A 23,137-nucleotide genomic window follows, 5' to 3' on the forward strand; every position below is an offset into this window, starting at 1 on the left:
TCTGGTCGCTCCTTCCAGGTTGCCTGGGCTGGTTCGGTATCGACACCTCGGCCCCTCGCCACAGGAGTTCCCCAGGGCTCAGTCCTAGGCCCGCTTCTTTTTTCCCTTTACACTCGCTCCCTTGGCCCTGTGATCACTGCACATGGGCTATCATACCACTGCTACACAGACGATACCCAACTCTTCGTCTCGTTCCCGCCGTCTGATACGCAGGTTTCAGCCCGTATCTCTGCTTGCCTGAGGGACATCCAGAGCTGGATGGACAACCACCAAGGCTCAACCCAGGAAAGACTGAAATGATACTCATCCCTGCTAATACCTCTCCTCATCTGGATCTCTCCATTTCCCTCGGGGATACCACACTCACGCCATCACCCAGTGCAAGAAACCTCGGCGTGGTGATGGACAGCAGACTGTCCCTTTCCGATAACATTGAGGCAGGTTCTTCCTCTACAACATACAGAGAATCCGCCCCTTTCTCACCCCCTACTCGACCCAGCTCCTGGTCCAAGTGATGGTTCTATCCCCCCTGGACTACTGCAATTCCCTCTTGGCTGGCCTCCCAGCGTCCGCCATCAGACCCCTCCAATTTATCCAGAATGCAGCAGCTCGTCTGATCTTCAACCTTCCCAAATACTCACACGTCACCCCCCTGCTTACTTCCCTCCACTGGCTGCCTGTCATGGCTCGCATCAAATTCAAAACATTGGTGCCAGCCTTCCAAGCAGTTAAGGGGTCTTCCCCAGCTTATCTACAAACAATCATCAGACCCTACACCCCTGCCAGACCTCTTCGTTCAGCCTCCACAGGCCGCTTGGCACCTCCCCCTCTCCGAACCTCCACCTCCTGCTCACGACTACTGTCTGTTCTGGCTCCACGGTGGTGGAACGAACCCCCCGTTGAGGTCAGAACTGAAGAATCTCTCCCCACCTTCAAGCGCAAGCTGAAGACACACCTCTTCAAGCAGCACCTCTCCCCATCCCTCCCTACCTCCCTGTGAAGCTTAATTGTTGTCTCTGTGACTTGCTTTGTGTATCGGTATTTTTAGTTAGCTAGGTAAGCAGTGTTTGGATAGTGAACTTTGGTCACTTTTGCTCTGTTGTTTGTTTCTTTGTTCAAAAAAATAAAAAAATAAAAATTGGCCCTGGTCCTTATCTTTGTTGTACAGGTAGCAGTTGAAATTGTACTTCCCTCTAGGGTCTTTCAGCGAACTTATCCCTGGTTATGGGTATGCACTTTGTTGTACGTCGCTCTGGATAAGAGCGTCTGCCAAATGCCAATAATGTAATGTAATGTAATGTAATGTGAGTGTGAGATAGTGTGAGTGTGTGTGTGTATGTGAGTGTGTGTGTGTGTGTGTGTGAGATAGTGTGTGTGTGTGAGAGATTGTGTGAGATAGTGTGTGTGACTGTGTGTGTGTGTGACAGTGGACCCACAGTGTGTTGTCTCTTCAGTCTCAGTTCATTGATGGCCAGGGCTTCAGCCAGCTCCAGCTGCTCGATCTCCTCCATCTTCTCATTATAACGCTTTAACTGCTCGGTAATGAGCATCTCCACACACCTGCAGCACAGGTAACCTTGTTAATGAGCGTTTGTGCGGATGATGCAATGTAATGCAGGTGCAAGGTATGGAACAGTGCACAGTGTCACACGTTATTATACACTTGTTACATGTTGTTACAGTGTTAATTGTCTTTACACATATTACAATGTCATTACAATGTTATTACAATGGTATTAGAGTGCTGTTGGTAAGGCTGGATGTTTTTCACAGAAGCCACAGGTGTCACTTTTTGTGACTACTGCCATTCCTTTTTCTTTTGTGATTTATAATTTTTTTTATATAAATCATATATTAACATAGCCAACCATGTTGTTTGTATTGGTACACAGACGAGAGTGTGTGTGTGATATAGGCATACAGAAGTGTATGTGAGAGTGAGAGTGTGTTATTTGTATCGGCATACAGATTAGTGTTATTGGTTATTACACTGTTATTACAGTGTTATTGATTACTACAGAGTTATTGATTACTCCACTGTTATTACAGTGTTATTGATTACTACACTTATTATAGTGTTATTGGTTATTACACGCTTATTATAGTGTTACTAGAGTGTTATTGGTTATTACACACTTATGATAGGGTTATTAGTATTATTGGTTATTCAGTGCTATTAGTTATTAAACACTGGTTATTACACACTTATTACAGTGTTATTGGTTATTAAACACCGTTATGGGTTATTACACATTATTGTTATTAGCATAATTGGTTATTACACACGTATTACAGTATTACTAGTTATTACACACTTATTACTGTGTTATAAGAGTATTATTGTTATTACACAGTTATTACAGTGTTTATTAAGTGTGAGTGAGGGAGATGACTGTGGGTGGGACTCACGTGGTGGTTTTGCCGATGTCATTCATGCTCATGAAGGGGTCGGCCGTGTTGGGCGAGCGCAGCAGGCAGGGCGCGAACACGATGGCCAGCGAGTTCACAGACATGCGGTTGTGTTTCTCCTCCTTGGCCACTCTGGAACACAGACCAATCAGCATCTCACATCCTGTCACATGATCTGGCCAACAAGATACCTTCTCAGCACGGGTTATGACTGGGGTTAGGGGGCGGCATTAGGGCTGGGGTTAGGGGGCAGGGTTAGGGGGCAAGGTTAGGGCTGGGGTTAGGGGGCAGTGTTAGGGGGCGGCGTTGGGGGGCGGAGTTAGGGGGCAGGGTTGGGGGCGGGGTTGGGGGGCAGGGTTAGGGCAGGGTTGGGGGCAGGGTTAGGGGGCAAGGTTAGGGCTGGGGTTAGGGGGCAGGGTTAGGGGGCGGCGTTGGGGGGCGGGGTTAGGGGGCAGGGTTAGGGCTGGGGTTAGGGGGCGGCGTTAGGGCTGGGGTTAGGGGGCGGGGTTAGGGGGCAGTGTTGGGGGGCAGGGTTAGGGGGCGGGGATAGGGGGCGGGGATAGGGGGCAGGGTTAGGGGGCGGGGATAGGGGGCTGGGTTAGGGCTGGAGTTAGGGGGCAGGGTTAGGGGGCGGGGATAGGGGGCGGGGATAGGGGGCTGGGTTAGGGCTGGGGTTAGGGGGCAGGGTTAGGGGGCTGGGTTAGGGCTGGGGTTAGGGGGCAGGGTTAGGGGGCGGGGTTAGGGGGCAGGGTTAGGGGGCGGCGTTAGGGCTGGGGTTAGGGGGCGGTGTTGGGGGGCAGGGTTAGGGGGTGGGGATAGGGGACGGGGATAGGGGGCAGGGTTAGGGGGCGGGGATAGGGGGCTGGGTTAGGGCTGGGGTTAGGGGGCAGGGTTAGGGGGCGGGGATAGGGGGCAGGGTTAGGGGGCTGGGTTAGGGCTGGGGTTAGGGGGCAGGGTTAGGGGGCGGGGATAGGGGGCAGGGTTAGGGGGCGGGGTTAGGGGGCGGGGTTAGGGGGCAGGGTTAGGGGCGGGGTTAGGGGGCGTACATGACCAGGTGGAAGAAGAGGCGCTCCAGGGTGTTGAAATTGGCGGGAGGAAGCTCCTCCAGCACTCTATAAACCCGCCGCAGCTTCTCACTCCTCTCCGGCAACTCTGAGAGAGGGATGAAGATGAGGATGAAGCTGAGGATGAAGATGAGGATGACTGACACGTGATGACTCCAAGCTTAAAGCCGTATGTACTTCAGCACAGGTAGCTAATACTGCAGTCATGTGACACACCCAGACCAGTCATGTGACACACCCAGACCAGTCATGTGACACACCCAGACCAGGGGACGTACCTACAGCCCGCAGGAAGTCGTCATAGAGGCCAAAGGTCATCAGGGGCTCAGGCAGCTCCCTCAGCCACTTCTTAACCAGACCGGTGATGGTGTGGATGGGGTAGTCATCCAGGGAAATACTATGAAGATCTGCAAACACACACACACACACACACACACATACACACACATACACACACACGGTAACATATGTGAGTTCAGTAAGGTGGGCGTGTTCAGTAGTGTCTGTTCAGTAATGTGCGTGTGTTCAGTAAGGTAGGTATGTTCAGTAGTGTAGGTGTGTTCAGCAATGTGCATGTGTTCAGTAAGGTAGGTATGTTCAGTAGTGTAGGTGTGTTCAGTAATGTGCGTGTGTTCAGTAAGGTAGGTATGTTCAGTAGTGTAGGTGTGTTCAGCAATGTGCATGTGTTCAGTAAGGTAGGTATGTTCAGTAGTGTGTTCAGTGATGTGCGTATGTTCAGTAAGGTGGGTATGTTCAGTAGTGTAGGTGTGTTCAGTAGTATGTGTTCAGTAAGGTGGGTCTGTTCGGTAATGTAGGTGTGTTCAGTAGTATGTGTTCAGTAAGGTGGGTCTGTTCAGTAGTGTAGGTGTGTTCAGTAGTGTGTTCAGTCACCAGTGTCCAGTAGTTGCCGCAGCTCCCTGGCTCGGCTTGCAGATCCGGATTTCCGGTAGATTCCCTCGGTGAACAGCCCGTTCATCTCCACGTGCCCCAGCATCTTCTCCATGACGACGGGCACCGGGTTCGAACTGCAGATCAGGAGCGACACCCCAACTCCAAACTGGAGAGAATCTGTTTCACCATCATACTGAAACACATGACATAATTTACACACATACAAATATGCACACACATGAAGACACACACACACACACAGTAATTGATTAAGCCAGATGAAAACTGACCTCCAGGAAAATCAAATTAAATCAATGCTTGTATAAATATAAGATATTTTTTAATAAATTCTTTTTGAACTTACTTTCTTTGCACTGAGGGTGGAACAGTCTATGCAGATCTTTTCCAAACACTTCTTGTGACAAACCATTTTACAGGCTGAAAACAAGAAAAGAGCAGGAGTAAGACCAGGTGAATATGGCAGTGAGAGAGCAGGGGCTTGTGGGTAATGCACATACCAAGACACATGAAGGCCTTCTCCATGGCCCAGATGTAGGAGCCACACTGGTCACATGTTTGCATGATGGTCACCTGATAGGTCCTGAAGGTGTGATGCCAGATGTTCTTCTGTGGAAGAGTCAAGAGTTAACTCCTCTCATCACAGACTCCTCTCATCACAGACTATATAACATGGGGCTGTGATGGTGTAGATATAACATGGGGCTGTGATGGTGTAGATATAACATGGGGCTCTGATGGTGTAGATATAACATGGGGCTGTGATGGTGTAGATATAACATGGGGCTGTGATGGTGTAGATATAACATGGGGCTGTGATGGTGTAGATATAACATGGGGCTCTGATGGTGTAGATATAACATGGGGCTGTGATGGTGTAGCTATAACATGGGGCTGTGATGGTGTAGATATAACATGGGGCTCTGATGGTGTAGATATAACATGGGGCTCTGATGCTGTAGATATAACATGGGGCTGTGATGCCGTAGATATAACATGAGGCTGTGATGGTGTAGATATAACATGGGCTGTGATGGTGTAGATGGTGCTACACAACACATGGTGCATTCATAAATAAGAGTGATTGAGGTGGAGGTGCAGTACTTACAAATGTGTCTTTGGATGAACTCTTCTTCCCTTTTTTTGAGGGCTGAGAAAACATTTTAAGAGGAAGACTGTGAGACATGGATGCTTAGCTTCTTCAAAAACATATGCGTATGTTCGTAAACGGTTGGCATTTACAGTGCATCCGGAAAGTATTCACAGCGCTTCACTTTTCCCACATTTTGTTATGTTACAGCCTTATTCCAAAATGGAATAAATTCATTTTTTTCCTCAAAATTCTACACACAACACCCCATAATGACAACATGAAAGAAGTTTTTTTGAAGATTTTGCAAATTTATTAAAAATAAAAAAAAACTAAGAAATCACATGTACATAAGTATTCACAGCCTTTGCTCAATACTTCATTGATGCACCTTTGGCAGCAATTACAGCCTCAAGTCTTTTTGAATATGATGCCACAAGCTTGGCACACCTATCTTTGGGCAGTTTCGCCCATTCCTCTTTGCAGCACCTCTCAAGCTCCATCAGGTTGGATGGGGAGCGTTGGTGCACAGCCATTTTCAGATCTCTCCAGAGATGTTCAATCGGATTCAAGTCTGGGCTCTGGCTGGGCCACTCAAGGACATTCACAGAGTTGTCCTGAAGCCACTCCTTTGATATCTTGGCTGTGTGCTTAGGGTCGTTGTCCTGCTGAAAGATGAACCATCGCCCCAGTCTGAGGTCAAGAGTGCTCTGGAGCAGGTTTTCATCCAGGATGTCTCTGTACATTGCTGCATTCATCTTTCCCTCAATCCTGACTAGTCTCCCAGTTCCTGCCGCTGAAAAACTTCACTGTAGGGATGGCATTGGCCAGGTGATGAGCGGTGCCTGGTTTCCTCCAAACATGACGCCTGGCATTCGCACCAAAGAGTTCAATCTTTGTCTCATCAGACCAGAGAATTTTGTTTCTCATGGTCTGAGAATCCTTCAGGTGCCTTTTGGCAAACTCCAGGCGGGCTGCCATGTGCCTTTTACTAAGGAGTGGCTTCCGTCTGGCCACTCTACCATACAGGCCTGATTGGTGGATTGCTGCAGAGATGGTTGTCCTTCTGGAAGGTTCTCCTCTCTCCACAGAGGAACGCTGGAGCTCTGACAGAGTGACCATCGGGTTCTTGGTCACCTCCCTGACTAAGGCCCTTCTCCCCCGATTGCTCAGTTTAGACGGGCGGCCAGCTCTAGGAAGAGTCCTGGTGCTTCCGAACTTCTTCCATTTATGGATGATGGAGGCCACTGTCCTCATTTGGACCTTCAAAGCAGCAAAAAATTTTCTGTACCCTTCCCCAGATTTGTGCCTCGAGACAATCCTGTCTCAGAGGTCTACAGGCAATTCCTTTGACTTCATGCTTGCACATGCATGCACTGTCAACTGTGGGACCTTATATAGACAGGTGTGTGCCTTTCCAAATCATGTCCAATCAACTGAATTTACCGCAGGTGGACTCCAATTAAGCTGTAGAAACATCTCAAGGTTGATCAGTGGAAACAGGATGCACCTGAGCTTCATGGCAAAGGCTGTGAATACTTATGTACATGTGATTTCTTAGTTTTTTATTTTTAATACATTTGCAAAAGTTTCAAAAAAACGTCTTTCATGTTGTCATTATGGGGTGTTGCGTGTAGAATTTAGAGGAAAAAAATGAATATATTCCATTTTGTAACATAACAAAATGTGGGAAAAGTGAAGCGCTATGAATACTTTCCGGATGCACTGTATATAGCACCTTTATCCAATTCCGCTGTACAATTGATGCTTCTCATTCACCCATTCATACACACACTCACACACCGATGGCGATTGGCTGCCATCCAAGGCACCGACCAGCTCATCAGGAGCATTTGGGGGTTAGGTGTCTTGGTCAGGAACACTTTGACACACCCAGGGTGGGATCAAACCAGCAACCCTCCAACTGCTCTTAGCCAGTGTCCTATGTTAGCAGGCAGAGCCTATGTTAGTGGGTGTGGCCTATGTTAGCAGGCAGAGCCTATGTTAGTGGGTGTGGCCTATGTTAGCAGGCAGAGCCTATGTTAGTGGGTGTGGCCTATGTTAGCAGGTGGAGCCTATGTTAGTGGGTGTGGCCTATGATAGCAGACAGAGCCTATGTTAGTGGGTGTGGTCTATGTTAGCAGGCAGAGCCTATGTTAGTGGGTGTGGTCTTTGTTATGCAGGCGGAGCCTATGTTAGTGGGTGTGGTCTATGTTAGCAGGCGGAGCCTATGTTAGTGGGTGTGGTCTATGTTAGCAGGCAGCGCCTATGTTAGTGGGTGTGGTCTATGTTAGCAGGCGGAGCCTACGTTAGTGGGTGGTGGTCTATGTTAGCAGGCGGAGCCTATGTTAGTGGGTGTGGTCTATGTTAGCAGGCGGAGCCTATGTTAGTGGGTGTGGTCTATGTTAGCAGGCGGAGCCTATGTTAGTGGGTGTGGTCTATGGTAGCAGCCGGAGCCTACGTTAGTGGGTGGTGGTCTATGTTAGCAGGCGGAGCCTACGTTAGTGGGTGTGGCTTGTGTTAGTGGGCAGGGTCTAGGGCTGCAGAAGGGTGGGGCCCAGCCTGGGGACAGCGTTTACCTTGGGGGGAAGAGAATCCTCTCTCCGCATCTCCTTGCGGACAAAGCCGTCCAGCACGGACTGGAACAGGTTCACCACCAGCCTGACCTCGCTCTCCCTCCCGGGCTCAGCCAGACTGCTCACCTTGTCCTCGTAGTTCCTCAGCAGCCCTTTGTAGCCAATCTGGGGCTTCTGTGGCAGCACAGGGGATCTGATTGGCTATTGTTACGACCCACTCTAGGGTCAGGCCATGACAGGGTAGGGTGAGAACGAAACGCACACTGCAGACCAACGAGTAACTCCGGTAACAAGCCTAAATAAACCTCCGCTAATCTTTGAGCTTAGCGGGCTCGAAGCTGCCTGTAGCCAACCCCCAATGGAGATCACACACGCAGAGGGCCACAGAGCTAGTCTACCCAGATCAGTAAGATTGCCGGCCTTTTCGACAGAACTGGTACCGGAAATTGCCAATCTGTGGCAATTAAAATGTAAAATGAAGATGGTTGTGCATCCAGCCAAGATGCATAACATGGACTCACACAGAGAGGAGAGGACTCACCGAGAGAGAGTACATCCCTTTGATAGTCTCCCTAAACGCGGCCGTAGCTTTGAGGAAAATACTCTCTGTGGGAGAGAGCAACTTCCGATTACGCAGCTCATTCACCTACAGGAAGGGGGGGGGAGAGAGAGAGAGAGAGAGAGATTAACCCGGCTCTGAGAGAGAGAGAGAGAGAGAGAGAGAGACAGACATTAACCCTGCTCTGAGAAAGGGAGAGAGACATTAACCCTGCTCTAAGAGAGAGGGAGAGAGAGAGAGAGAGAGAGAGAGAGAGAGGGAGAGGGAGAGGGAGAGGGAGAGGGAGAGGGAGAGAGAGAGAGAGAGAGAGAGGGGAAGGGGTAGTTTTAAAAACAGTTATAAAGCAGAAATGCGCAGACCTGGAGTGTCCTTGGGGCTGGACCTCTTACTGAACTTTAGATTTAATAATAATAATAATAATAATAATAATAATAATAATAATAATTTAATAATTTATAATACAACGCAGGATGTGTCAAGCAGAGAAGGTCAATTTCATCTTTAAAATATGAGCTTGATGCGGGATGTTCTGGACGGTACACAGAGGCAGGTGTGGGGATGTTCTGGGCGGTACACAGAGGCAGGTGTGGGGATGTTCTGGGCGGTACACAGAGGCAGGTGTGGGGATGTTCTGGGCGGTACACAGAGGCAGGTGTGGGGATGTTCTGGGCGGTACACAGAGGCAGGTGTGGGGATGTTCTGGGCGGTACACAGAGGCAGGTGTGGGAGGGTGACTATGCGGGATGTTCTGGGCGGTACACAGAGGCAGGTGTGGGGGGGTGACTATGCGGGATGTTCTGGGCGGTACACAGAGGCAGGTGTGGGGATGTTCTGGGCGGTACACAGAGGCAGGTGTGGGGATGTTCTGGGCGGTACACAGAGGCAGGTGTGGGGATGTTCTGGGCGGTACACAGAGGCAGGTGTGGGGATGTTCTGGGCGGTACACAGAGGCAGGTGTGGGGATGTTCTGGGCGGTACACAGAGGCAGGTGTGGGGATGTTCTGGGCGGTACACAGAGGCAGGTGTGGGGATGCGGGATGTTCTGGGCGGTACACAGAGGCAGGTGTGGGGGGGTGACTATGCGGGATGTTCTGGGCGGTACACAGAGGCAGGTGTGGGGGGGTGACTATGCGGGATGTTCTGGGCGGTACACAGAGGCAGGTGTGGGGGGGTACCTGGGACCCCAGGAACTGGTCGAGGTGACAGAGCTCTCTGGGGCTGGTGATCTTGCGCTCCAGAGCAACGCTCCACTCCTCCGCCACGCGCGTGGCCCGGCTGATACGCATGCTGGGGTTCCTCCGGCTGTGTCCACTCTGGGGCCGCAGGGGAGCGGCCGGGGCCCAGCCTGAGGAGGAATCAACACCTAAACCATCATACCTACACCCTGTCACCTACACCCTCATACCTACACCCTGTCACCTACACCCTGTCACCTACACCCTCATACCTACACCCTATCACCTACACCCTATCACCTACACCCTATCACCTAGACCATCATACCTACACCCTGTCACCTACACCCTCATACCTACACCCTGTCACCTACACCCTGTCACCTACACCCTCATACCTACACCCTATCACCTACACCCCGTCACCTACACCCTATCACCTAGACCATCATACCTACACCCTGTCACCTACACCCTCATACCTACACCCTGTCACCTACACCCTCATACCTACACCCTGTCACCTACACCCTCATACCTACACCCTATCACCTAGACCATCATACCTACACCCTGTCACCTCCACCCTGTCACCTACACCCTCATACCTACACCCTATCACCTAGACCATCATACCTACACCCTATCACCTAGACCATCATACCTACACCCTGTCACCTACACCCTGTCACCTACACCCTCATACCTACACCCTATCACCTAGACCATCATACCTACACCCTGTCACCTACACCCTCATACCTACACCCTGTCACCTACACCCTATCACCTACACCCTCATACCTACACCCTGTCACCTAGACCATCATACCTACACCCTGTCACCTACACCCTCATACCTACACCCTGTCACCTAGACCATCATACCTACACCCTGTCACCTACACCCTCATACCTACACCCTGTCACCTACACCCTCATACCTACACCCTGTCACCTACACCCTCATACCTACACCCTCATACCTACACCCTATCACCTAGACCATCATACCTACACCCTGTCACCTACACCCTCATACCTACACCCGGTCACCTACACCCTGTCACCTACACCCTCATACCTACACCCTATCACCTACACCCTCATACCTACACCCTGTCACCTACACCCTGTCACCAACACCATCATACCTACACCCTGTCACCTACACCCTATCACCTAGACCATCATACCTACACCCTGTCACCTACACCATCATACCTACACCCTGTCACCTACACCCTCATACCTACACCCTGTCACCTACACCCTCATACCTACACCCTGTCACCTACACCCTCATACCTACACCCTGTCACCTACACCCTCATACCTACACCCTATCACCTAGACCATCATACCTACACCCTGTCACCTACACCCTCATACCTACACCCTGTCACCTACACCCTCATACCTACACCCTATCACCTAGACCATCATACCTACACCCTGTCACCTACACCATCATACCTACACCCTGTCACCTACACCATCATACCTACACCCTGTCACCTACACCATCATACCGACACCCTGTCACCTACACCATCATACCTACACCCTGTCACCTACACCATCATACCGACACCCTGTCACCTACACCATCATACCGACACCCTGTCACCGACACCCTCATACCTACACCCTGTCACCTAGACCCTGTCACCAACACCATCATACCTACACCCTGTCACCTACACCCTCATACCTACACCCTGTCACCTACACCCTCATACGTACACCCTGTCACCTACAGCCACAGGACCTACACCCTGATACCTACACTGTTGCTCAGCCGCACTCCCACCCCCACACGTAGTTACCCACACCCCCACACGTAGTTACCCACACCCCCACACGTAGTTACCCACACCCCCACACGTAGTTACCCACACCCCCACATGTAGTTACCCACACCCCCACACGTTACCCAGCCCTCTGGCCTGTGTTGCAGTCACAGGAGGATCCTCAGGCGAGTCCTGCAGCTCTCTGGTTCTTTTCCTCAGAAGCCGACTGAAGAAACCACGCCTATGAGCACAGAGACCCCATTACCACACACACACACACACACACACACACATTCACATACTCTCACACACCACACACACACACACACACACACATACACACACACACACACACACACACACACACCACACCCACACACACACACACACATTCACATACTCTCACACACCACACACACACACACACATTCACCTACTCTCACACACCACACACACACACACACACACTCATATACACACACACATGCATATACTCTCTCACACACACGCACACGCACACACACACTCACACTCACACTCACACTCACACTCACACTCACACTCACACTCACACTCACATGCATATACACTCTCACACATACTCACAAACACATACACACACACTGTGACACATACTCGCTAGGGGTGTGAACGGTTAAACGGTTAACCGGTTAACCGAAACTGATTTGTAATCGGTTAGAAAAAACTGATAACCGATAACCAATATTTTTTTCTAAAGGTGAAATTGTAAGCTCAGTTAAAAACAAATGCACGTTCATGACCAAGCGTATTATTGCGGTTCTAAACTAGCAATCGACTAGCTTCAGTAGCTTGAACAAGCAATGTGGCCATTTCAGGGGGCTTAGTATTAGAGTTATCAAAGAATTTCTGTAACTGTTAGTTGACTTATGGCCAATTGTAACGTTATGTCGTTTCCTAAGGTTCACAGAAGATTCGTGTTTATTCGTTGACACGTGAATTCAAACTACAGCAAACTGAACGTAGCTTTCCACTATGCTGTATCTACATAAAAATGAACGAAGCAATACATCATTGCACAAAATATTACAATACGCAGTTTACATTAAATCCACAAGCTACAGTTACAGTCGTACAAGCAAGCAATCTGCGGCCATTTCAGAGGGTTAAGAATGCAAACACCGCATGGAATTGAATGCTACAATACTACATCCATCCATCCATCCATTATCTGAACCTGCTTATCCTGAACAGGGTCACAGGGGGGCTGGAGCCTATCCCAGCATACATTGGGCGAAAGGCAGGAATACACCCTGGACAGGTCGCCAGTCTATCACAGGGCACACACACCATTCACTCACACACTCATACCTACGGGCAATTTAGACTCTCCAATCAGTTTAACGTGCATGTCTTTGGACTGTGGGAGGAAACCGGAGTGCAAACTCCGCACAGAGAGGCCTTGGCCGACGGGGATTCGAACCCAGGACCTCCTTGCTGTGAGGCGGCAGTGCTACCCACTACACCATGCGTGCCGCCTACAATACTACAGTTGTCAAATAATTTATTTGCATCTGTAGCCGTTAGTTCACTTATGGCTTATTATATGGCGTTTGTTCATCCGTGTTTATTCGTTGACACGCAAATTTAAACTATCGGCAAACCGAACTTCGCATTCCACTATGCGGTATTTACATAAAAATAAATAAAGCAATACATTATCATTAGGCTATTTATCATCGGATATTGAAAGCGAAAATTCCCTGCTTTCAGCGAAAAATGGACACGTTAATCACACCACTATGATTGTTCCACGCCATATAAAATACATTGGCATATAAAATGCAAGTTTACCGTCATATAAGAATATATCAAATTGTACAGAGACTTGCAATGGAATTAAAGTAAAATCATTAGACCAGCCGCCTATGGTAAAATAGACTGGGTGTGACATTATATCAGGCAAATATTGCGTGACCACGGAATTTTGAGTGCACAACCCCGTAGTTGTTAACAGCAGCATACTTACAGATCTCATGCCAATCAAGTCTATCAGGCAGAAGACAGAGAGAAGAGGGATGAAAACAGGAAGAATTATATATTATATAATTTAACCGATGCATTTTTAAAAATGACACACGATTGACCAACATGGACGTAAACCACAGGGATTTAACTACAGATTTCTGCAACTGTGAGGTTAAACTACACAATGTCAATGTAAATGTACATATTGTATTTGGTAATTAGGCTGACTTAATATTATCTGACTTACAAGGTTGACATTTAATTATTGAGATGGCCAAAAATAACGTTTGGAAATGCAATTACATTTCTCAGTAATCCAGTAAAACATACGACCCCTAGCGGTCATTAGCAATATCGGTTAACCGGTTAACCGTTTTAAAAATGGGATGGTAACCGGTTACAAAAACTGATGATTTGTCACATCCCTAATACTCACACACAGACTCACAAACACACACACACTCTCTCACATACATACACCCACACTGTCAAACTCTCACACACATCCTCACACTTTCTCACACTCACTCATACACACACAAACTTACACTCTCACACACTCATATACACACACACACACACTCTCATACCCACTCATACACACACTCTCAGACTCACATACACACACTTTCACGCACTCACATACACACTCACGCACTTACAAACACTCTGACGCACTCACACACACAAACAAACACACACACACAAACTCTGACGCACTCACAGACACACTGTCATACTCACTCATACACACTCACACACTCACACACACACACACACACACACACACACACACACACACACACACACACACACACACAGTGTAAATATCTCTGCAGCATGGCTGGTGGTCAGGGAGAGCTACCCCACTCTCACACACACTCTCACGCACACACACAGTGTAGTTAGGTGTAAGAGGTTAGGGTTTAGGGCAGGGGTCGGCAACCCTGGTCCTGGAGAGCCGCAGGGTGTGCTGGCTTTCGTCTCCACCTTAAAATAAGCAACCGATTCAGACCCAAGAAACCAGGTGAGGTGAGTTAACTGTGCAATCAATGGCTTTCATTGATCAATTAATGCCAAGTAACAACGAAAGGCAGCACATCCTGCGGCTCTCCAGGACCAGGGTTGCCGACCCCTGGTTTAGGGGTTAGGGGTACCTCTCTGGGGTGACTGGCGAGCTCCCACTGGAGGTCCTCCTGGGGCCAGATTCCGTTTGAGACTGGAACTACAGGAAACATCTATCACCTGTCTCACCTGTCTCACTGCATCTCTATCACCTGACTCACCTGTCTCAACACATTTCTATCACCTGTACAGTCAGAGCCTTGGAACAAACAAATGACTGTTCATCCCGTCACCACTCAAAGAGAGATATATGCACATAACCTGTATATATCATAACCATGAGAGAGAGAGAGATGCAGCAGGAGCAGCTCAGTAAAAGTGACAGGCATCACGTATCACATGCACCACCAAAACACCTGCAACCAGCGCAAGAACCCCCACCTCTGCCCAAATACCCCTGTCACCCCAAGCACACCCACTCAGCCCCCACCACCCCCCCCCCCCCCCGGGCACAGCCAGAGGCTCTCACAGCTCCCCCTGATTGGTCAGGTATCCATCTGAGCCATCATGCACTATGTTCTGCAGCCACGCACCACCCGACTCAACTGTGACCATCTGAGCCATCATGCACCACCCGACTCAACTGTGACCATCTGAGCCATCATGCACCACCCGACTCAACTGTGACCATCTGAGCCATCATGCACCACCCGACTCAACTGTGACCATCTGAGCCATCATGCACCACCCGACTCAACTGTGACCATCTGAGCCATCATGCACCACCCGACTCAACTGTGACCTTTTTTGCAAGTGTGCCTGGAGCTTCTACGTGAGCGGCCATTTTACCTCACTGTCTCATGTCACATGAAGGGGAAACAGCCAGCTCACGAGGCGAGCTGCGGTACTGCTGAGGGGTGCAGCAGAGGCGTTTGGGGAAAGAGGACTGGTGTGGGCCAAAAAGATGCTGATCTGTTGGGCCTGAGGAGAAGGTGTGGGCCAAAAAGATGCTGATCTGTTGGGCCTGAGGAGAAGGTGTGGGCCAAAAAGATGCTGATCTGTTGGGCCTGAGGAGAAGGTGTGGGCACCGGCAGGTGTGGGGGGGGGGGGGGGTGACTAAAACACAGATGCAGGTGGGGGGGTGACTAAAACACAGATGCAGGTGGGGGGGTGACTAAAACACAGAGGCAGATGGGGGGTGACTAAAACACAGAGGCAGATGGGGGGTGACTAAAACACAGAGGCAGATGGGGGGGTGACTAAAACACAGAGGCAGATGGGGGGGTGACTAAAACACAGAGGCAGATGGGGGGGGTGACTAAAACACAGAGGCAGATGGGGGGGTGACTAAAACACAGAGGCAGATGGGGGGGTGACTAAAACACAGAGGCAGATGGGGGGGTGACTAAAACACAGATGCAGGTGGGGGGGGTGACTAAAACACAGAGGCAGATGGGGGGGTGACTAAAACACAGAGGCAGATGGGGGGGTGACTAAAACACAGATGCAGGTGGGGGGGTGACTAAAACACAGAGGCAGATGGGGGGGTGACTAAAACACAGAGGCAGATGGGGGGTGACTAAAACACAGGCAGATGGGGGGGGGTGACTAAAACACAGATGCAGGTGGGGGGGTGACTAAAACACAGAGGCAGATGGGGGGTGACTAAAACACAGAGGCAGGTGGGGGGGTGACTAAAACACAGATGCAGGTGGGGGGGTGACTAAAACACAGAGGCAGATGGGGGGTGACTAAAACACAGGCAGATGGGGGGGGGTGACTAAAACACAGATGCAGGTGGGGGGGTGACTAAAACACAGAGGCAGATGGGGGGGTGACTAAAACACAGAGGCAGGTGGGGGGGTGACTAAAACACAGATGCAGGTGGGGGGGTGACTAAAACACAGAGGCAGATGGGGGGTGACTAAAACACAGAGGCAGATGGGGGGGGTGACTAAAACACAGAGGCAGGTGGGGGGGTGACTAAAACACAGAGGCAGATGGGGGGGGTGACTAAAACACAGAGGCAGATGGGGGGTGACTAAAACACAGATGCAGATGGGGGGGGTGACTAAAACACAGAGGCAGGTGGGGGGGTGACTAAAACACAGAGGCAGAAAAGGTCAGAAACCGCGACCATGGCGGGTTTCGCTGTGGCTGGCGCCCATGCGGAGCGGGTGGCAGTACCTCCACATGGGGTTTGGGTGGCAGTACCTCCACATGGGGTTTGGGGCGTGGCAGCTCATCCAGCTGGCTGTGGGCGGGGGGGGAGGGGGACGCGTGGGGCTTGGCGGGGGCAGGACTGATGGGCGGCAGGGGGAAGGTCCAGCACTCTGTGTCCTCCAGCGCCACGCTTTTAAACATCAGGCCGCTGCGCGCATGCGCCAAACGCCGCTTACGCCTCGGCCGCCGCAGCCGCACCCGCACCTGGTCACCATGGAGACGGGCCACACCGTCAGGGCCCCGCCCCAACTACCCGGAACCCAATTTCCCGCCCACATTAATCCGGACCCTAGCCACATCTATTCTGACTCCACCCATGTCTACCTGACCACGCCCATATCAGCAATGACTCCGCCCAGACGGATTCCTACTGCAATTATTGTACTTCATTCAGCAGGACTCAAAGTTGAATGTGATTTCTCTTCTGAGATGGACAGCTGCCCGCATTACAAGATGTAGTTCAAGTCATCACAATCATTCTCATCATGGTCCATACCGCAGGTCCTAACCCTAACCTGAATACTCATGACAGATAGCAGACTTACTCTGATAGCAGACTTACTCTATACTCAGATAGCAACTTTCAAGCAGTAGCGAAATGTCAGTCAGCTAAGCAGGAGTGAAGAAAACTGTTTACCCAGTGTAGTTGACATTGTTCCATTAATTTTGTAACTGAAATAAATGAATCTTAAGATTATGATCATAACAATGGTTGTTAAAATGCAGTTCAGGTCAAAAGTGTTTTTAGGAGGTGCCCTTGCCAAGAGTGGCCAGTTGAGTTTGCAAAGGGCTAAAAAAGTAGCCTAGTTTCTGCACATTAAGCTTGGATACTGATGACCCAGACATCACTAGATGCACTGACAGTGTACACTGTGGGTAAAGTGTCTTCAGAGAAGAGTTATATGGTTTGATATACAGTACATGTTTGCTTGCACATTTTGCCACAATTTTGTTTTATTGTGCTACAAAGTTTATAAAATTGCTAGCGTCAGTGCTACTGGCATAGATGTTATGTACAGCCCTGGCAGTGTATTGTATACAAGAATGTGCGTTTTGGGGTTGATGATGATCAGCGCTTTAGATAAAGGCGCTATATAAATGCCAACCATTTATGATGAGGGAGGCTGGGAGTTGTAGTGATTGGTATCTCCTCTGTAGTTCTGGGAGTTGTAGTGATTGGTATCTCCTATGTAGTTCTGGGAGTTGTAGTGAATGGTATCTCCTCTGTAGTTCTTGGAGTTGTAGTGAATGGTATCTCCTCTGTAGTTTTATATGAGTTTGGTAGATGACAGAGATTTGAGGTTTGGGGTAGATGAGGGGGCTGGGGCAGAGTGTGGTAGTTTGGGGCAGTCCAGGGTAGTTTAGGTTGTTTGGGGTAGGGGTGCATGGTACCTCTTCTGTAGATTTCTCAGTGACTGGGCTGTCAGATTCAGAAGAGCTCACTGTGGAAATGTTGTCCAGAGACAGGGAGAGACCTCTGGACCTGAGAGGGAAATTAATTTATTATTTTTTTTGTATTAGTTTAGATAAATAAATATAACAGGCAAGAACAGAAAAAAGAAAAATAAGTTATGTTATATTATACACTGATCAGCCACAACATTAAAACCACCTGCTTAAACCAGTTTTTTCATGATTAAAAATGTTTTAAACTGTAGAAAATTGTCTATAAAATTCTACAGGTCCTGGAACACCTGTTAAGACAGATGTGATCATGAACACTGGTACGTACCAAGATATTAAAATAACAAAACAATGCACCCCCCTCCCAATGAGCTTACAAGATTTCCATTTTTAGTGTCAGCACATTCACAATTCCTCTCTAGACCATTAGAAGTCAAAAGTTACCTATCATACCTTTAAATACTAACATGCAATTAGATACCATGTCATTCATGGTGATACAGATGAGGTAGGATGCATTGAGACAGGTGAGACAGGCAAAGTGACACAGGTGAAGTGAAATAAGTGAGAGGGTTAGACAGGTGAACTGTGACAGGTGAGACAGGTGACAGAGATGAGACAGGTGACAGAGGTGATAGAGGTGAGGCAGGTGAGACAGGTGATAGAGGTGAGACGGGTGAGACAGGTGAGACGGGTGAGACGGGTGATAGAGGTGAGGCAGGTGAGACAGGTGATAGAGGTGAAACAGGTGAGACGGGTGAGACGGGTGAGCCAGGTGATAGAGGTGAGGCAGGTGAGACAGGTGAGACAGGTGATAGAGGTGAGGCAGGTGATAGAGGTGATAGAGGTGATAGAGGTGAGACGGGTGAGCCAGGTGAGACAGGTGATAGAGGTGATAGAGGTGAGACGGGTGAGCCAGGTGAGCCAGGTGAGACAGGTGATAGAGGTGAGGCAGGTGATAGAGGTGATACGGGTGAGCCAGGTGAGACAGGTGATAGAGGTGATAGAGGTGAGGCAGGTGATAGAGGTGATAGAGGTGATAGAGGTGAGACGGGTGAGCCAGGTGAGACAGGTGATAGAGCTGAGACAGGTGATAGAGGTGATAGAGGTGAGACGGGTGAGCCAGGTGATAGAGGTGATAGAGGTGAGGCAGGTGATAGAGGTGATAGAGGTGAGACGGGTGAGCCAGGTGAGACAGGTGATAGAGGTGATAGAGCTGAGACAGGTGAGACAGGTGAGGCAGGTGAGACAGGTGAGACAGGTGATAGAGGTGAGGCAGGTGAGACAGGTGAGGCAGGTGAGGCAGGTATACTTTAAGGCTTGGGTGCGCTTGTCGTTCAGTTTGAGGATCTCCGGGCGGTTGTCCAGCAGCCCTCCCTCGCTCCGCCTCTCCCTCCACTGGGCGGCCTTCTTCTTCAGGGCGGTGTGCTTCAGGTAGCGCTGCAGGGTCGCTGGGGAGGCGGGGCAGGGTGCTCCCTCTTCCTCTCCCCTCCCCCCCTCCTCCGCTGGGCTGGCAGCCCCCTGACCTCTGACCTGTGGAGGGGGTGGGGCGTCGTACCCCATGCTGATTTGCCGACGCAGCTCCTTCGGCTCCGGAGTCCTCGAAGAGGCGGTGGCTTTTGGGGGTTTGACCACACCCACCACCCCAGGCCCTGCCCCCTTATCATGAGCCCCGCCCTCCCGCTCATCCTTCAGTAACTTGAACCTGGAACACAGAGCTGTGGTCAGCAACCTGAACTGCACTGACCCCGGCCCTGTTATCCATCATCATAGTGTTCCAAACCGCACACTAGCATACTACCCATACTAAATCCGGTTAGGGTGTGTTTGTATCAGCGTTTGTGTGTATGTGTGTGTATATCAATGTGTGTGTGTGTGTGTGTATCAGTGTGAGTTTGTGTGTGTGTCAGTGTGTGTGTGTGTGTGTGTATCAATGTGTGCGTGTATCAGTGTGAGTTTGTGTGTATGTCAGTGTGTGTGTGTGTTTGTGTGAGTGTGTGTATCAATGTGTGTGTGTGAGTGTGTGTATCAGTGTGAGTGTGTGTGTGTGTGTGTGTGTCTGTGTGTGTGTGTGAGTGTGTGAGTGTGTGTGTGTATCAGTGTGAGTTTGTGCGTGAGTGTCAGTGTGTGTGTGTGTGTGTGTGTGTATCAATGTGTGTGTGTATCAGTGTGAGTGTGTGTGTGTGTGTGTGTGAGTGTGAGTGTGTGAGTGTGTGTGTATCAGTGTGAGTTTGTGTGTGAGTGTGTGTGTGTGAGTGTGGGTGTACCTGTGTCGTGCAATGCTGCCTCTCAGCATGGCCTGCAGCCTGATGATGGAGGAGCGCTGCCTCAGGTACTCCTCTCTCTGCTGGGAGCCACGCCACAGCGCCTGGATCATCACCGCCGCCTGGTGACGGCTCTCCTCCCTGACACACCGCCACCATCGCTATGGCAACAACAATCAGCCCTCACTATCTGCCCCAGAGAGACACCAACACTCACTATCTGCCCCACAGTGTCACAAACACTCAAAATCTGCCCCAGAGTGAACACTAACATGCACCTAATGTGCTGGGGTACCTGGATCACAATGGCGGCTGTCCTCTTGCGCAGGAACAGGCCGCGCTCCCGGCTGGAGCGGTACCAGCGCTGCAGCAGGACGATCGATCTCACCACCACCACAGTCCGCCGCTTCTGCTGCTCCCGCTGCAGCTGTTGCCACTGTGTGGCCTTCAGCAACACCTGAGCACAAAACATGACCACCACAATGTGAACAACATGGCCGCCACAATGTGAACAACATGGCCGCCACAATGTGAACAACATGGCCGCCACAATGTGAACAACATGGCCGCCTTACTGTGAACAACATGGCCGCCTTACTGTGAACAACATGGCCGCCTTACTGTGAACAACATGGCCGCCTTACTGTGAACAACATGGCCGCCACAATGTGAACAACATGGCCGCCACAACGTGAACAACATGGCCGCCACAACGTGAACAACATGGCCGCCTTACTGTGAACAACATGGCCGCCTTACTGTGAACAACATGGCCGCCTTACTGTGAACAACATGGCCGCCACAATGTGAACAACATGGCCGCCTTACTGTGAACAACATGGCCGCCACAATGTGAACAACATGGCCGCCTTACTGTGAACAACATGGCCGCCACAATGTGAACAACATGGCCGCCACAATGTGAACAACATGGCCGCCACAACGTGAACAACATGGCTGCCACAACGTGAACAACATGGCCGCCACAACGTGAACAACATGGCCGCCACAACGTGAACAACATGGCCGCCTTACTGTGAACAACATGGCCGCCACAACGTGAACAACATGGCCGCCTTACTGTGAACAACATGGCCGCCACAACGTGAACAACATGGCCGCCTTACTGTGAACAACATGGCCGCCACAACGTGAACAACATGGCCGCCTTACTGTGAACAACATGGCCGCCACAACGTGAACAACATGGCCGCCTTACTGTGAACAACATGGCCGCCACAATGTGAACAACATGGCCGCCTTACTGTGAACAACATGGCCGCCACAACGTGAACAACATGGCCGCCTTACTGTGAACAACATGGCCGCCACAACGTGAACAACATGGCCGCCACAATGTGAACAACATGGCCGCCACAATGTGAACAACATGGCCGCCTTACTGTGAACAACATGGCCGCCACAATGTGAACAACATGGCCGCCACAACGTGAACAACATGGCCGCCTTACTGTGAACAACATGGCCGCCACAATGTGAACAACATGGCCGCCACAATGTGAACAACATGGCCGCCTTACTGTGAACAACATGGCCGCCACAATGTGAACAACATGGCCGCCTTACTGTGAACAACATGGCCGCCACAACGTGAACAACATGGCCGCCTTACTGTGAACGCCGCCTTACTGTGAACAACATGGCCGCCTTACTGTGAACAACATGGCCGCCTTACTGTGAACAACATGGCCGCCTTACTGTGAACAACATGGCCGCCACAATGTGAACAACATGGCCGCCACAACGTGAACAACATGGCCGCCACAACGTGAACAACATGGCCGCCACAATGTGAACAACATGGCTGCCACAACGTGAACAACATGGCCGCCTTACTGTGAACAACATGGCCGCCACAATGTGAACAACATGGCCGCCACAACGTGAACAACATGGCCGCCACAACGTGAACAACATGGCCGCCACAATGTGAACAACATGGCCGCCACAACGTGAACAACATGGCCGCCTTACTGTGAACAACATGGCCGCCTTACTGTGAACAACATGGCCGCCACAATGTGAACAACATGGCCGCCACAACGTGAACAACATGGCCGCCACAATGTGAACAACATGGCCGCCTTACTGTGAACAACATGGCCGCCACAACGTGAACAACATGGCCGCCACAACGTGAACAACATGGCCGCCACAACGTGAACAACATGGCCGCCACAACGGGAAAAACATGGCCGCCTTACTGTGAACAACATGGCCGCCACAACGTGAACAACATGGCCGCCTTACTGTGAACAATATGGCCGCCACAACGTGAACAACATGGCCGCCACAACGTGAACAACATGGCCGCCACAACGTGAACAACATGGCCGCCACAACGTGAACAACATGGCCGCCTTACTGTGAACAACATGGCCGCCACAACGTGAACAACATGGCCGCCACAACGTGAACAACATGGCCGCCACAACGTGAACAACATGGCCGCCTTACTGTGAACAACATGGCCGCCACAACGTGAACAACATGGCCGCCACAACGTGAACAACATGGCCGCCACAACGTGAACAACATGGCCGCCACAACGTGAACAACATGGCCGCCACAACGTGAA

At 50.3% G+C, this 23,137-nt stretch overlaps 1 protein-coding gene across 1 annotated transcript in view; it reads right to left on the reverse strand.

The window, feature by feature from the left end:
• Positions 1-23,137, reverse strand: part of LOC133129019 (unconventional myosin-IXb-like) — a gene marked incomplete at its 5' end in the record, with an annotated part of 59,057 nt that overhangs the window by 10,814 nt on the left and 25,106 nt on the right. The window contains 18 exons of the mRNA XM_061242823.1: positions 1,437-1,560; positions 2,410-2,541; positions 3,456-3,561; positions 3,752-3,880; positions 4,365-4,557; positions 4,729-4,802; positions 4,883-4,991; positions 5,491-5,532; positions 8,052-8,222; positions 8,590-8,694; positions 9,783-9,952; positions 11,719-11,816; positions 14,740-14,807; positions 16,835-17,074; positions 18,263-18,353; positions 19,587-19,979; positions 20,542-20,699; positions 20,834-20,995. Coding sequence (XP_061098807.1) covers positions 1,437-1,560; positions 2,410-2,541; positions 3,456-3,561; positions 3,752-3,880; positions 4,365-4,557; positions 4,729-4,802; positions 4,883-4,991; positions 5,491-5,532; positions 8,052-8,222; positions 8,590-8,694; positions 9,783-9,952; positions 11,719-11,816; positions 14,740-14,807; positions 16,835-17,074; positions 18,263-18,353; positions 19,587-19,979; positions 20,542-20,699; positions 20,834-20,995 — 2,565 coding nt within the window. The remainder of the gene's footprint in view (positions 1-1,436; positions 1,561-2,409; positions 2,542-3,455; positions 3,562-3,751; positions 3,881-4,364; positions 4,558-4,728; positions 4,803-4,882; positions 4,992-5,490; positions 5,533-8,051; positions 8,223-8,589; positions 8,695-9,782; positions 9,953-11,718; positions 11,817-14,739; positions 14,808-16,834; positions 17,075-18,262; positions 18,354-19,586; positions 19,980-20,541; positions 20,700-20,833; positions 20,996-23,137) is intronic.

Source organism: Conger conger, chromosome 5, assembly GCF_963514075.1.
Source record: "Conger conger chromosome 5, fConCon1.1, whole genome shotgun sequence".
In the NCBI taxonomy this organism is placed as follows: Eukaryota; Metazoa; Chordata; class Actinopteri; order Anguilliformes; family Congridae; genus Conger; species Conger conger.